At 63.4% G+C, this 15876-nt stretch overlaps 1 protein-coding gene across 4 annotated transcripts in view; it reads right to left on the minus strand.

Moving 5' to 3' along the window:
• Positions 1 to 15876, minus strand: part of STK32C (serine/threonine kinase 32C) — an 83630-nt gene that overhangs the window by 4491 nt on the left and 63263 nt on the right. For all 4 annotated transcript variants that reach the window (XM_021073875.1, XM_003483577.4, XM_021073874.1 and 1 more), the window contains exons 3-10: positions 8724 to 8875; positions 6516 to 6689; positions 5442 to 5479; positions 5263 to 5352; positions 4769 to 4872; positions 4098 to 4214; positions 3015 to 3140; positions 2809 to 2940 (exon numbers count right to left, since the gene is read on the minus strand). In XM_021073875.1, the coding sequence (XP_020929534.1) occupies positions 2809 to 2940; positions 3015 to 3140; positions 4098 to 4214; positions 4769 to 4872; positions 5263 to 5352; positions 5442 to 5479; positions 6516 to 6689; positions 8724 to 8842 (900 nt within the window). In that variant the 5' untranslated portion in view covers positions 8843 to 8875. The remainder of the gene's footprint in view (positions 1 to 2808; positions 2941 to 3014; positions 3141 to 4097; positions 4215 to 4768; positions 4873 to 5262; positions 5353 to 5441; positions 5480 to 6515; positions 6690 to 8723; positions 8876 to 15876) is intronic.

Consider the following 15876-nt stretch of genomic DNA (forward strand, 5'->3'; position numbering starts at 1 on the left):
CGGGTCTTGCCAGGACAGCCCCTCCAGGGCAAGGAAGAGTTAGCTGACCTCCCCTCCCCTCCCACTGAGAAAGCGGCACAGCACCTGGCAGAGCCGCTTGGATTTTGGAGAAAGCTGTTTCCCTCCAAGGACCCTGCTCAATGCCCAGAGGACCTCCTCTCGGGCTGGGGGTCGCGGCTACTCCCGGCTTTAGGTGGGCTCTGAGGATGGCTCCGCTCGCTCATCTGCTCCCTCCCCAGCGAGCACAGCCCAGACCTGTGAGCCCTTGGGGACTCTCGGCAGGTTCCTGGAGCTGTCCCTTCTCCCCAGACGTGTCCCCACTGGCAGGAGTAACAGGCCTTACTCATCACGCAGAGGCAGGGCTTCTGGGCCCAAACGCCAGGTCATCCCCGTAGCTGCGTCCACGTTCCCCGGCCCAGCGCGGATGATAAACGGAGAAAGGCACAGACGCTGCCCTGAGAAGCTACTGTGTCCAGAGGTTCCGGCCACTCGGGAAGAGGGCCAAGGGCACACCAGGAGGTGAGCCTGACATAGGGACCGAAGGAAGAGCAGCTGAGGGTGGGAGGAGCTAGAGTGGGGACGGACGTGGTGGAGACGCGGTGCCCGGGTGGGCAGCCAGGGGCAGGGCCAAGGCTCTTCTCATGACCCAGGTTCTCCCAGGACAACTGAGCACGTGCCCGGGGTGCCACTCAGAGGGTCTGATTGTGTTAGAGGTGGACCACGGGACAGCAACGTGCTCCTGGGCCCCTCCTTCCCCAGCCGCTGCTGTGCCTTCAGCGGGCAGCCCTGGCTGTGCCCCCCGGCCCCGTCGTCATCAACAGGGAGCCCTGGCTGTGCCCCCTGTCCCATCACAGCAGGCAGCCCTGGCTGTGACCCCCCCCAGCCCCATCATCAGCAGGGAGCCCCGGCTGTGCCGCCCGCCCCATTGTCGTCGGCAGGGAGCCCTGGCTGTGCCGCCCGCTCTGTCGGTGGCGGCAGGGAGGCCTGGCTGTGCCGCCCGTCCCATACGCTCTAGTGGCTCTTCCTTCTGAAGCGCATGCCTGTGGTCTGGAGCCTTCGGCCAACACATGGAGTTGGGGCCACAGGAATGCACGTCCCTGTGGGTCCCTTCACGGGCAGCCTCTGGGTGCGGGAGTGGGCAAGTCCCACTTCCCGGGAGCATAATCCAACTCGGTTCCCGCGGTCCGGCTGCTGTCCACGGATCTGCCTGAAACCCAGCCTGGCCAGCTCCTCTGCTTTGCGTGACTGTTCCAGGGGCACGTCCAGAGGAAGCCCGTTCGCACAGTCTGCAGGGCAGACGTCCCCAGGCCCTATCGATGCTGACACGGACCCCGGATGTCACCTGAGGCGCAGAGTGACAACGGGCGTGGGTGTGAGACCAGGCTCCACTCCAGTGGCCTGTCCAGTGACTCAGATAAATCCACGAACCTCTCAGACTCCCTGGAAACGCAGGGACCCGGGTACCTGAACAATCTAGAGAAAGACGCCCACTGCCTGCCCTCGAAGCCCCCGCCCCCGGGCATCCAGGCAGCTGGGCCACCAGGACAGACACACAGATCTGGGAAGCGAAGGTCAAGGGCCCAGCCAAACCCTAGATTCGCCGTCATGACTCCTCGAAAATGATCCCGAGCCATTCGGTGCGGAACGAACAGCCCTTTGAGCGACTAGCCCCTGACGACCTCACGTCCACAAGCAAAGGACTGACTGGACCCCCCGACGCCATCCACGAAACTGCTGAGCGCATCCTGGACCCAAGTGTAAGAGAGAAAACTGCACACTTAGAAGGAAACGCCAAGAGCATGTCTTCGCGACCTTAGGGTGGGCAATGGTTTTGGAAAGACACCAAAGCGCAGACGAGGAAAGAAGAAAAGCAAAGACTTCTGCTGCGAAAGGCACAGAAAGAGAAGAGAAAGCGCACAGACTAGAAGAAGGAGCAAACTGGGTCTCTCAGGCACTCATAGGTGGAATATGCAAATAAATAACGCCCGCCACCCAGTAATACAACCGAAGTGAAGAAAGCAGCTTTAGGCATTTCACCTAAAGACCCTCCCACCCCCCCAGCAAGCGCGAGCCTGACGCGGGGTGTCAGGGCCCCTCCACGCCTGCGATGCCACCGCCGGACACCAGGGGCCGCCGTCAGCCCGGCCCGGGGACCGGCTCCGCTTCAGGGAAGACCCCACCCGGCCCCTCACCGCACAACAAGAGGGGCTGACACACATCTCTGCCCAGACCACGCCTGGGGCAGCACCGGGCCTGCCAGGGAGAGAGGCTGCTCCCCAGGGCGTGCCCTCAGCCTCTGAAGGGTCCCGGGGCAGGGGAACTGCTGTACGTGTCGCCGCCGTGACCCCCGCTGTCCACACCTGCGTCCCTGGCTGCGTGGTGAACCCTAGCCACAGGCTCAGGGACAGGCTCAGGCCGGGTGGCTGCACCTGCTCAAACTCACGCTCCCAGGACCACCCACCTGCCTCCTGGGGCCGTGATGGGGCCAGGACGGGGGCCAGGCCAGGCTGAACCTTGTCCCCCAGGGGTCCCTGGCCCCGTTCCTCAGAATGTGAAGTGAGGTCCCTGCAGAGGCCCCAGGACGAGTGGAGGGCAGGTCTTCCTGGAGTAGGGGTCCCACCCAGTGTGGCCAGGGTCCTCGTGGGAAGATACCCACGCACACGCGCACCCACTGAGTTGGCTGGGCTCACCCTGGGGCTGGGCAAGGCAGGAGGCACCCCGAACCCCTGCCCGGGCTCCCACGGACAGCAGCCCCACAGCACAGCAGAGGGGGCAGCAGGAGAGCCCCACCCCCACCGCCCCGCTCACCGACTGGGAGCTGTCCCTGCTGCTGTCCCGCGACCTGTTCTTGGCCAGACGCTTCTTCTTCTTGTGCAGCGGCCGCGACTCCAGGATCATCTCCTCCAGCTCGAAGGTGGGGTCGCAGTGCAGGCGGCCTTTCTGTGGGGGACGGTGCTGAGCCCGCCGCTGGCCGCCCCGTGCCCCGTCCCCCGCCCCCAGGCCCGTAGGCTTACGTTGGGCACGAAGCCGGGCTCCACCTTCTTCTCGCTCAGCTCGGCCCACAGCACGTCGGCCAGCGCGGGGGCCGCCTGCACGTCCCGCAGGCTGGACATGCGGTGCTGGGGGTTCACGGTGAGCAGCTGGAACAAGGGCCCCGTCAGCCGGCCGGTGCGAGGAGCCCCGTGCGGGCCTCCCTGCGGCCTGGCCAACGGCTCGGACCGCAACAGGAGAGCAGCGTCACGGCCCAGGGCGCCTCGGCTCGCAAGCCCACGGGCATCATAGCGGCTGGGTCTCCCCACAGGCAAGGACCAGAGCCCCTGGCCGAGGCGTCTCCAGGCCTGACCCCTCATCTCCCACCGTGCGCCTGGGCCTCAGGGGGCCAAGGGCCACCGTGTCGCCACCTGCGCAGGGGTGGGCACCCCGCATGGGGCGAACACTGTGTTAAGAGCCCCTCTCGGGACTGGGGTGGGGAGGGCTCAGGTCTCTTGGCTACACTTCCAGGTCGCGTGGTCTGCAGGCAGGGCCAGGACCTGCCCAGGAGGACCCGTGGGCCAGGGGACAGAGCTGGGGTGAGGGCTGGGCCATGGGTGTCCAGCACGCCCTCCCACCCCCGGCCTGTCCCACCTCAACGCAGCAGCGTGTCTGAGGTGCGGCTTCCCAGTGGGGGCTGTGCTGTCCGCCGAGGAGCAGCCCTGGATCCCGGGGGAGCAGCTCCGACAGCTCAGGACCCACCCAGCTGAGGGCCACCCCGTCACATGCTCAAGACGGGCACCTGTACGGGGGTCTGGGGTCTTCTCTGCTTGTTCCCGGCAGAGGGGCCGGAGCAGAGCAGGCCCTCGCTCTACATACACCCCATGGTGTCCCCCCCCCGCGTCTGGGCATCTACAACACGGAACCCGGTGAGATTTCTGACCCAGCCCCGCCAGGGCTCACAGGGGCCGAGCTGTCACAGAGGACAAGGGGCCCGCCGCCCGCGGCCGGAAAGGAGCACAAGCTGCCTTCCCTGCTGGGGTCTCCGTGCTGCCCACCCTCGGGCAGGAGGCTGGGTCCAGCCCCTCGTGTCTCGGGCCCCGGGCTCCAGGCAGGGCAGGGCTCACCTTCCGCAGCAGGGCCACCGTCTCCTTGGACCAGGTGGGGACGTACTGGACGCTCACGGTGCTGAAGAGCTGCACCAGGGACTCCACGGCGTTGCTCGAGTGGATGTCATAGGGCCTCTGGGGGCGAGGACAGCACTGCACCAGGGGCCCCTGTGACCCAGGGGCACCCGGGCGGCACCCACCCCCCAGGGCAGGCCCAGGGACGAGACCGGGAAGCGAAGCCTGTACTGTGGCTGGGAAGGGACCCGCGAGGCCGCGGACCGGCTGGGAAGGAAACAGAGCATCCCAGGGGCCTGGGCCAGTGGGACAGCTGCAGGGGGCAGGGGGGCAGCCTCCCTCAGGGCCAGGGGCTCACGGGGGGCTGAGGGCGCAGTGCCTCGGAGGTCCCCAGGGAGGGGCGGGAAGGCAGCGGGAGACCCAACCAGGCTCCCGGCCTGCTGGGCTCCAGGCTGGCTGGACGTGGCGGCTGAGGGGCGAGTGCGGGGACCCGGGTGCACAGGAACCTCGTGGCCGGCGAGGACAGTTCTCTGCCACCCCCTCGGCCGGCATGCATGGGGCCATCCCTGAGCGCTGGGGTGGGGCAGCCCCACCCCTCCAGACACCCGGGCCACCCCTGGGGACACGGCCAGCTCGGTGTCTGGGGGCTCAGTGGGGCCGTGGGAGCTCCATACCCATCCTCGCAGCAGCTCGTAAGCCATCACCCCCACCGACCACCAGTCCACCTCGAAGGAGTAGCCGGTCCCTCCATTGACGAAAGACTGGAAGATCTCCGGAGCTTTCCGGGGGGAAGGGGCTGGTGAGCATCCCTGACGGCTGCCCCCTGACCCAGGCCTCGCGACCCAGGCCCAGCGCTGGAACCTTGGGCCGGGCCCCAAACCAGGCTGCCCCCAGAGCTGGGCTCGGAAGCCACCCCCACTGGCCGGCCTGCCCGTCCCTCCTGGCCGCCTGTCCCCACGAACCACCTGGTTCTCGTCCAGGACCCACAGCCTGGCGGGGGCGGGGCCTCCCACCATCAGACCCACAGCCTCTGTCCCGTAGGTCCCTCTGCCGGATCCAGCATGGCCGTTCCTAACAGCCTGAGCTGTCACCTGCTGCTGTTGCTTTAGGGCGGTGACCTGACCCCCAGCCACCGGTCAGCCGGGGAGCCAGGCGGGGCCGGGCTCACCCATGTACGGCTTGGTCCCGGCGAGCGCGGTGGCCCTCTCGCCGTCCCTTATGATGGTGGCGATGTTGAAGTCGGTCAGGTGTGCGTGTCCTGTGAGGAGAGAGGACGGAGCGACCCTCCGAGTGGGCAGGGCCCCCCCGCCCCCCCCAGCTGCCTCGGCCTCACTCGGCCCGGCTCACCTTGCTCATCCAGGAGAATGTTGTCGGGTTTCACATCCCTGCAGAAAGAGCAGGAAGATGAATCCAGAAAATCCGGCAGGCCGAGGGTCCCACGAGGGCCCCCAGCCCCCACCCAGCAGCACCCTGGGCGCTGGGTGAAACCGGCCATCCGGTCCCTGGGGGGGCTGCCTCGGCTCCCCACCTCCTGAGGCCGGACAGCAGGGAGAAGGCCTGGCACTGGACGCTGAGGGGCGCCACGGCCCCTGAGGACCAAAGCGGAGCCCCGCCCGGCCCGGCCCCCCGAGGTGGGCCCCTCCCAGAGCCCCGCACGGCACCGAATTGTTGACCGGGGTCCGTGGCTCCACCAGCGGCTTCAGGCCTCGCCTCCCCCACCCCCGGCTCTCAGTCAGTGTTCGGGCCTGGACTGAGCCCAGAAAACAGAATCCCCCGGGGAACCGCGGGACTCGGGGGCCTTTCACCTCGTACAGCGCGGGTGCTGGGCTGTGGACGCAGCTGTGCCTTCCTAATTTCATCTGCCTTCAGTCGTGGGATTTTTTCCTTTTTTTTTTTGGTTTTTATGGCCACATGCGTGGCACATGGAGGTTCCCAGGCTAAGGGTCTAATCAGTCCTACAGCTGCCAGCCTACACCACAGCCACACGGCGTCCAAGACCCAACTGCGACCTACACCGCAGCTCACAGCCACGCTGGATGCTTAACCCACTGAGAGAACCCAGGGGTCACACCCGCGTCCTCACAGACGCTAGTCTGGTTCACGACTGCTGAGCCACGACAGCAACCCCTGCCTTTGGGTCATGTTGAAATTAATTTGAATTTGCCGGGGACATGGCAGATGGGGAAAGGGCAGCTGCCAGGGGGTGCCAGGGACCCTGCAGTTGAACGGGCCAGGTGAAGGCCGTGCAGACGAAGGCCAGCGGCCCTCTGTGCTCAGACCCCCCGGCCCCGGGCGGACGTCCTCTGCGCAGGGCGGCTCCGCCCCGGGGCCACCCCGGGGCAGGCCTGTGGGCAGGGCCGGCGGGGCACACGCGCCGCGGCCTCGCCCGCCCCGCCCCTGCCCGGTCAGGTGTGCCCGCACCTGTGGATGATGTGCTGCCCGCGCAGGTAGTCGAGGGCCAGCGCCATCTCGCAGATGTACAGCCGCACGGTGTCCTCGGAGAACTGCACGTTCTGCTGCAGGTGGTAGCGCAGGTCGCCCCCCAGCAGCAGGTCCACTACCATGAACATGTCCTCCTCGTCCTGGAAGGAGTACCTGTGGGCACCGGGGGGGGGGCCTGGCACGCGCACGCTCGGGAGCCGGGGCGCAGCTCCTGCCACCCCTGCCAAGCCCCTCACTAGCCCCTGCTGGAGCGGGGCCTGCCCAAGGGGCTGACCCATCCCTGCTCAGGAAGACAGAGAGGCCCGTCCCCACGGGGATGCCCAGCTGGGGCAGAGAGGCGCCCGTCAGTGCCCCGTGGGGAGGGGAGGACGGCCCGTCTCTGTCACCTTCCCCGCTGCCCTGGCTTCCTCTTCTCTAAACGCAAATAAAAGTCGCTGCGCTAGGGGGTCGTTCACGCAGAAACGGAGACAGTGAGGCGGAAGGCTCCGGCCAGAGGCTGTGGTGACGGGGACGGGACGTGATGGGGTGGGTGACGCGGGTGCTGGCGACGGTGGCGGTGGGGCGCGTGCCAGGGGTGGCGATGGGATGAACGCGACAGAGAAGGTGTCAGTGACGACGGCGAAGACGTGGCGAGAGCAGAACAAGCGCTAAGGACCTCCTTCCACTTCGCAATTTCTGCCTTTTTTTTAGGGCCGCACCCGCGGCACATGGAGGTTCCCAGGCTAGGGGTCGACTCAGAGCTGTAGCTGCCGGTCTACACCACAGCCCCAGCCACGCCAGATCCAAGCCGTGTCTGCGACCGACACCACAGCTCATGGCAATGCTGATCCTTAACCCACAGAGCGAGGCCAGGGATGGAACCTGCATCCTCATGGCTTCTCATTGGGTCTGCTGAGCCACAGGGGGAACTCCTGTAAGCTCTTTTGTGTGCTCTCAGAGGTAACTTCTATTGTTAACCATCCGGCTTGTTTAAGACTCAAGTGACAAAGAATTCACTTCGTGCCTGATTTCACTTCCTGCTCCCCTGAAGCCACACTGCCCTCATTCCCCCCGCCCCCGGAGGCGGGGGCTGGGGAGAGGCATAGGGATGGGACCGCAGAACACAGGGGCCTGGATGCCAGGCTCTAGGACAGTCCGGGGGTCTGGAGGGGGGTGGGCATGAGCAGGTGCCTGCCCCCAGCGCCTGGAAGAGAGGCTGCAGGGGCCTCACCCTGTCTGGCCCTGGGACAGTGAGACACGCCCCGGGGCCAGCCTGTGCGGACGGGGACACGGGGACACTGGCTGCAGCAGGTGGGGAGGGGAAAGCTCCCCGCCCTGAGTCTCCCCACGCTCAGCGCTGGGCCTGTGCGACCACGTCTAAAAGGCGCAGCCCCGCCCTGATCCACGGAGGGGCTGGCGCAGGGCGGTCACAGCAGCATCTGCAGCAGAGCGGACGCCTTCACCCTGGAGCCTGTGCCCTGAGAGCAGCCACACGGCCGTCCAGAGAGGGGCCACGAGGGCTGAGGCCCCCAGGGAGAGAGACCCTGCGCTTCCTTCGTTGCAAGAAGCCCCAGAGACAGCACTGCGGCTGAGGGTCAACCGCAGATGGCCGTCCAGCCCCGAGGCCACGCGCTGGGGCCGTCCCTGTCTTCCCTGGCGAGGGCCTGGCTCGCCCTGGCTGTGGGGTGGGGGGCAGGTCTGGGGACTGGCTGAGCCGCCGCCTCCGCTGAGTGCACTCCGGGACACTCAGGCGGCAGGAGAGCACCTCAGAAGCTCATGCCCTGTGCCGGGGGCTGTGCGAGGCCCCTGGCTCAGCAGGCCTCCTGGAGGTGGTGGCGGGGGGAGGCTGGTCCCCCTGCAGCCCACAGGCCCCCCACGGCCGGGGCTGGTCTCTGTGACAGTTTGTGGAGGAAACTCAGAGGCCAGCCCTAACACTCTCCCTCAGTGACTTCGGTGCCAGTAACGCCAGGGGCCACAGGCGTCCTGGGTGGGGAAGCCTGGGCGTCCCGCCAGCTGGGAGCCCTGTGTCAGGGCCCTGTGCATGGGCAGTGGGCCGGCTGCCGGCCCGGGGCACACTGGGGGCGGGAGGGAGGGCAGGGCGGGCGACTGGCCCGGGGAGGGCACGGAGGGGCGCGGTCTGGGGAGGGCGCACAGGGGGCGGCGGGCCGGGGAGGGCAGGCCGGGGCGGCGGGCTGCGCGGCCGCTCACCAGAGGTTCACCAGGAAGACGTGCTCGATCTCCTGCAGGATCTGCAGCTCGCGGAAGACGTTGCGGACCTCGTCCCGCTCGATGCACTGCTGCTTGCTCATGTACTTCATGGCGTACATCTTCTCCGTGTCCCGCTTCTGCACGATGCACACCTGGGGGCAGAGGCCGCGGGTCGCGGGGTCGCGGGGGAGGGAGCGAGAGCCCCACCCCGCCGGGCACCCTGCCCCCAGGAGGCCTGTGAGCCAGCGGCGCAGTGCCGTCCAGCGCGGGCCCCTGTCCCCATCACACGGGGCAGGCTCCTCGCTGACCAAGTTCCCGCGCAGCCCAAAGCCCAGCCCTCTGGGCAGCGAACTGCCCGCTCACGAGCAACGTGGACGCTGCGGACGCAGCGCGACCTGCTTGGCAGAAGGACCAGGGCGAGGAGAGACACGAGAAGCAGAGAGCAAGGAGAAACGCAGGCTGGGGTCCCTGGTGGCCAAGGGGCATCAGAACCCGGGCAGGTCTCCAAGGGAAACAGGAGAGTGCCCACGTGCTGAGCGGCAGGGCCGCCCCTCTTTCATGCAGAGACCCCCCCCCTTCCGAGGACGGATCACCCCAAGCCACCTCCCGTGGTTTGTCTCCAGATCCTCAAGGAGTAGAAGCCAGGGGCCTGGGCGAAGTGGAAGATTCTGGACCTCAGGTGGGCAGGAGACTGTCCCAGGTGCCTCAGCCACAGGGAAAGAGCCTGGAGCCGACAGCGCATCTCAACGGGCACCAGATCTGGGGCCAAAGCTGCTGGATCCAACCCTCTGGGGAAAGCGCGTCCCTCAGGCAGGACGGCATCTCAGAAACGAAGGCCACTTTTCCCGGGGTGGTCTTCACAGCCGAACCAGCGGCGACACACTTTCAAACCACCTCAACGCCAGCATCCTGGCGGACACGGGCGAGGAAGTGCATTTGCTGACCCACCCCCTGGAATGACATTTACAAAGACTTCTAGTGACATGTGACAATTTAAAAAATGCCAAGCGAAAGGGTCAAGCTACATTATTTAATGCAAACAGCGTAGAGATGACACAGCCACGTGGGCGGAAGGCAGACTGGCGCTCAGCAAACAGAGCAGCAATGCTGTGGCGGGGGGGACGAGGACACCCCCCTTTGCTTTTGTTCCTACAGCATCATCTTGGGGACATCTGGTGGCAGACACTGGTGGAACCCCCCAGTTCCAGGCCTGCTCTCGGGGTGAGGCGCCCCCGGTTCCTGAACACCCCACGTCACCCCAGCACAGCAGCCTCGTGGGCACAGGCGTGGTTTCGAGGTAACTCCTTGCTCACCCCCATGCTGTCCACAGGCCCCGAGAGGCGCAGCTTGCAGGTGGCACCCATGAGCACAGAGGGTCTTTCACTGTCACGGCTAAGCTTCTGCACACCTCCAAGTCTGCCCAGTCCCCGCCTGGAACCTGCTCATGGGCGCAAACCCCACCAGGGGCCACATGAGCCACCAAGACGCCCATGAAGCTCTGCCGAAATCTGCCTCGCCTGGGCCGACCTCCCTGGATGGCCCCAGCCCAGGCACGCAGGGGGTGGCCTGAGGCCTGCGTCCCTTCGTGCCTCCAAGGACGTCCTTGACACTGTGAGAGTTGAGGCCCCTCCTGCCACAGGGTGGGCGCAGAGGGAGCCCTGAAGTGAGGGCCAGTGGAGCACTTCTGACGTCCTGCTGCATATCCCTCCCCAGCCAGCGGGCCCTGCCTCCTGGGCCTGTCTGCTCCTCACTGGCCCGCTGGTGGCCTCTGAACTCAGCCGACCCTCCGTTTCCCCATCTGGCTCGTGAGCTTGCAGGGGTCAGTGAGTAGCCGCGGGTGAGAGCCCTTGGCAAACGGCCGGCAGTCAGGGTCAAGTGCAAGCCTGTGCCAACATGCCCTTTCTGTGGCCAATGATGCCCAAGGATGTCCCCAGACCCTGTGCACATGTGACCTCACCACAAAAGGGACTCTGCACGTGTGGGTGGCCGGGGATCTCCAGGCGGGATGCGGCCCTGGAAAGTCCAGGCGGCCCCGGACGGGAGCACAGGGTCCCCGCCGGGGAGGCACCGCAACGAAATGCCTCAGGCTGTGCAGCTCGAACAGACACCACTTCTCTTGTGTTCTCTGGAGGCCGGAGGTCCGCGGTCAGGGCGCGGCAGATCTGGTCCCTGGCGAGGGCTCTTCCTGGCTTGCAGGTGGCGCCTGGCTGCGTCCTCAGGTGGCCTCTTCTTGGCGCGAGCACGAGGCGTCTGAGCCAGCCCTGGTCTGTGGCTCTTCTTGCAAGGACTCCACCCCGTCTCGAGTTCCCATCCCCACGGTCACAAACACCATCACCCTGGGGGCTGGGCTGCAACAGGGAATCTGGGGACGCAACCCAGCCCACGGCAGCAGGAAACGTGACCACTGGAGGGGCTGCAGCTCCAGGAGCCGGGAGTGGCCGGGAGGCTCCCCACACTGGCCTCCAAGCGAGCGTGGCCTCCAGGCACCTGGATTTCAGCCCAGGCCTGCGGCCTCCAAGTGATAGGAGTGTGTGTCGTTTTGAGCCACCAGGTGTGTGGACAGCAGCCACAGGAAACAAATGCAGTCACTCAGCGCCCCGGCCACCCCTGCCTCGAACCACGGCCCTCCCGCTGCCAGGGCTGCTCTGGGCCGTGAGGGGCAGCTGCTCACCGAGGTCACCAATTAAAAGCCAAATCACCTGCTTGTCACATCCGCTCTCCAAATGCCTTCTTGGGATTCCTGAGCTGGTGGCAGAGTTGGGGTTGGGGGGGTACCGGGGTCCTCCCGGCCCTACTGGCTGAGGATCTGAGGCGCTGAGGAGGGGAGCCGGCTGCAGGGCCCCAGGGGACAGGTGGGCTGCCCTTTGGGGATTCCCGGCCAAGGTCGTGAGGAAGAACCCCAGAGCCTCGGCCCCCAAAGCCTGCCTGGGGCCCCTGGGAGGCCTGAGGGCCAGTGCCTGCCCTTGGGGGGCCATCCCAGCTCCCTGGTGATCCCATCACGTGGCAGGAAGAATTACACCTCAGAAAAAGGCCCTCAGGCCCTTATAAGAGCAGAATTCCAGCCTCCCCTCCCATCCTGGGCCTGGAGCTGGGAGACCTGGCTACCTCAGTGCTGGGTGCCTGGGGCTACCTTTGCAGACTGCCGCCCAGGCATGAAAATGGGCCTGTTATGTAGACATCAGCCAGAAACAGAAGTAAAATTCTGCCACTGCTGAGACTCGAGGCCACGGGCTCCCTCCCCTCTAGAGCCCTGATGCGGAAGCTCCACGTCCCTGAACACGAGACCCACTCTGACTGCACAGACCAGCCAGTGCCACGCAGGGGACGCTGCCCTCGGGAGGAGGGTGCCAGCCTTCCCAGGGCTGTGGGTGCAGCTGGGCGGCACCTGCCTCATCAAGAGGAACTCAAGGCAGCTACAACGCAGCTCTGTGTCTGAGTTTCCAGTTGCAGTAAAATTCTGGAAGAGGAAGTCCGCCCCCCCCCATGTGCCCACCCTGTGGCCTGATGACAGAGGGGCGGGCCATCCAGGGGCTGGGGTTTGGTCCAGAGGAAGCTGCTGGGCTGGCCTCGGCCTGAGAATCACCTGCGTTGCCAGGACAGGCAGGGCCGCCTGCTGGGTCCCCACCTGCCCAAAGGCCAAGAGCCCCTGCAGGCGCCCGGGGCTGCCCCACGGAGAGGACAGCAGGAAGCCCGGAGGTGTGCCGCCCGCGTCCCCAAGGCTGCCCCACGACAGCGACTTTTTTCCCTGAGCTTCCACGTTCAGTAGACCACTTTTACCTTGACTGTTTTGAAAGCCCGTCGAAAGTTTCGCAGCGGAAGGAAGTGCGCGCTGTGGCGGGCCAGCAGCCCACCCCAGGGGCAGGCCCAGGGCCCTTCTCGGGCCGGGGCTCCACTCTGCCCTGAAGAGCTGCCCTCCCTTGGGTCCCGGCCGCACAGAGCAGCGGCCGTCTCCGAGCAAGTGCACGGCATCGAGTGGGCTGGCGGGGGACCCCGAGCACCCGCGGACGCGCTCACCCTGCACTCAAGTCGGGGGAGGGAGATGCCTCGGGCCCGGCATGCAGCCCTGGCCTCCCTCCTGCCCGGCTGCCCTGCACACTCCCGGGGCCACGGTGGCCGGGCCCGGACACAGCTCCGGAAGGTTCCTTCTGTCTCCTGCCCGGGAGGGGACGTGGAGGCAACGTGGGCTCCGAGGGCACCGGCACCCAGGGGCCCTGCGGGCCAGAGGGAGGCCCGGGGCGGAGCAGGGCGGGACCGGGTCTGCTGGATCCTTGGGCTCTGCGCTGTGCAACGTGCTCAGCTGGACTTGAATTACAGCCGATAACCCATGAGGGCAGAAGCCAAATCTTGCCCCCTCGGGTCTCTGGGGGCACAGAGGGCAGTAACAGGTGGGTGCCCGGGCGGGTCCTGGAGCTGAGAGAGCTGCGCATCCTGTGGCACAGCTGTTGGGAGGGAGGGAAGGCCCCGCCTGGCTCCTCTGGGGACTCAGGCTGCCCTGGGCTGAGCTGGTCTGTGAATGTGCCTCCGGGGCTGGGTGTTCGGAGCCCGCTGGTCACCCACACACAGCCTCCCAGGGACGGTCCCCGCTGCCCCATCTGTCTTCCGTGTCATGGTCATTCTGCAGCCATGCAGGCCTTGGCCAGCCCGCCCCTCACTGCCTTGTCTGTGCTGGGAAAGCTCGGCGCGGCCTGGCCAGCAGCATGAGCAGGGGTCAGCAGGTGCTCAGCTCCCAGGACCCGGGACACGAAGGTCTCTGCTCTCCTGGGCGGCCTCTGGATCTCAGGGAGGACCGCGTCCTTTGTGTCCTCCTTGGGGACGCCTCTGTGTCCACGGCTGCGTCACAAAAGGCTCACTGGCTTAGAGTCACACTAAAATAGGTATCCACGTAAAGATTTAACTTTTATCCACCAAAGATTATCCCAGCTCACATGAGCGTGAAAAACACTTGCATAGTTCCTATATTTCTGAGTTTTAGAAATACTCAGTTTACTAAGTGTTTATTTTTATTTTTTATTTCTATTTATCGTCTTTTGTCTTTTTAGGGCCGCACCTGCGGCACATGGAGGTTCCCAGGCTCGAGGTCGAATCGGAGCTGTAACCGCCGGCCTCCGCCAGAGCCACAGCCACGCGGGATCCAGGCCACGTCTGCGACCAACGCCACAGCTCACGGCAACGCCGAATCCTTGACCCATTGAGCGAGGCCAGGGATGGAACCCACAACCTCATGCTTCCTAGTCGGGTTTCCACTGCGCCCCGACGGGAGCTCCTTTCGTGCTTATTTTCTATCCCTAGGATTAGCCGCAACCCTCTTCGCATCCGCTTTCGATTTAATCTTCCCATCGTGAGACACACAGAGCGTATTCATCAAAAAGAGGCCACAGGAGTTCCCGCCAAGGCACAGTGAGTTAGGAATCCGATTGCTGTGTCTCAGGCGTGGGGTCAACCCCCCGCGTGGGAACTTCCATATGCTGCAGGTGCAGCCAAAAAAATAAACAAAAAAAAAAAAAAAAAAAAAGAGAGAGAGAGAGGTCCTAAAAGGTTTTTATTCACCTTTTGAGTAATAATTTGCCTAGAAAACAAAGATTCTGTGTGTTATCCAAACATGTCTTTATCAGGTCTTGGATTTCTTAGGAAACTGAGTCTTCTCAACCTTGAAGGAATGAAGTGTTCTTATTTCTCAGGTATGTGACTTCCTGTATTTGCCTTGAAAATCTTTGTCACTTTGGATCAATGGTTACATATTGTTTCACCGTGACCTGCAATCTTGTTTAAGTATGCTTTCAACCTCTTGACGTTTTTTCCAAACTTCCCAAAAGAAAATCTGAAATAAAGTATTTTTGACCTCAAACTGACTTTGGGATTTTCAAGAGGGCCCTTGAAGAATGTCAAAATATTTGTTATCTTGCCTTTTATTTATTTATTTATTTATTTAGTCTTTCTAGGGCCCGACACACAGCATATGGAGGTTCCCGGGCTAGGGGTCTAATTGGAGCCGTAGCTGCCAGCCTACACCGCAGCCACAGCAACGCCAGATCCAAGCCGCGTCTGTGGCCTACACTACAGCTCACGGCAACACCAGATCCTTAACCCACTAAGCGAGACCAGGGACCACACCTGAGTCTTCATGGATACTAGCCAGATTCGTTTCTGCTGAGCCACAACGGGAACTCTTTTTTTTTTAATCTTGCCTTTTAAAAATAGAGATATTAAACTGATTATGCTTAGTTGACATGTTAAATTACATAGGAAACACTATCAAAGAGAAACTAATAACTGAAATAATTCATTTATAAATCTCTAAATCATATTTGTGTGGATAGATGTGTTTCCAAAATTATAAAAAACGGCCAGAAATTTTTCAATGTCCTCACTGTCTATATAATCAGTCATAATTCTAATTATTATCTTAAAATGTAACGTGCCTCAGAAATAGCCACATTTCTGTGTTAACTGTCCCCTTTTTTCAATAACCTCATCAGCCCTCTGACCCCGGCTATTTTTCAGTCTTTCATCACGTACGGAGTGTTACTGCTTTTTACTCGGATGGTTGCCTGAAAGCTTTTACAACCCGCCCCACACAAACGCGCCTCATCTTCCAAAAGCTCCCAGAAAGGACTCCGGCAAAGGACCCTGGACACAGGTTTCTGGTAACCTGAAATCACGTCGCTTAACCAGATCCTGAACTCCTCGTGGGAAAGCGGATCAGTCCAAGGTCAAGCTCAACAATTAATCACTGATGAACCCATGAAGACGGTGAATCGCTTTTACGACTTCTCGTTTGAGGCTTTGCTGGGTCTGCTTCGTCTGGCAGCTTCGGAAATTCTTTCTCTTGAGCCATCAGAGCTTACAGAAATCTGGCAAATTACCCCTTTGTAGACAGAACCCGGATACTCATCTCTTCTGCCGACCTGACCCTCCCCAGTTCCGAAACGCTCAGTAAGTACTCGCTTCTCAAGTCCATGTGTTATCACATCGGGTCGATGAGAACACGCCTTGTCACAGGAGGCGCTTTAAATCATTAGCTATGTTCCCAAGACTTTGACTGGAACGTCACAGCTTAAAATGACGTACAGGGAGTCCCCGTCGTGGCGCAGCGGAAACCAGGCCAACTAGGAGCCATGAGGTTTTGGGCTCGGTCCCCGGCCTCGCTCAGTGG

Source organism: Sus scrofa, chromosome 14 (genome assembly GCF_000003025.6).
Source record: "Sus scrofa isolate TJ Tabasco breed Duroc chromosome 14, Sscrofa11.1, whole genome shotgun sequence".
Lineage (NCBI taxonomy): Eukaryota > Metazoa > Chordata > Mammalia > Artiodactyla > Suidae > Sus > Sus scrofa.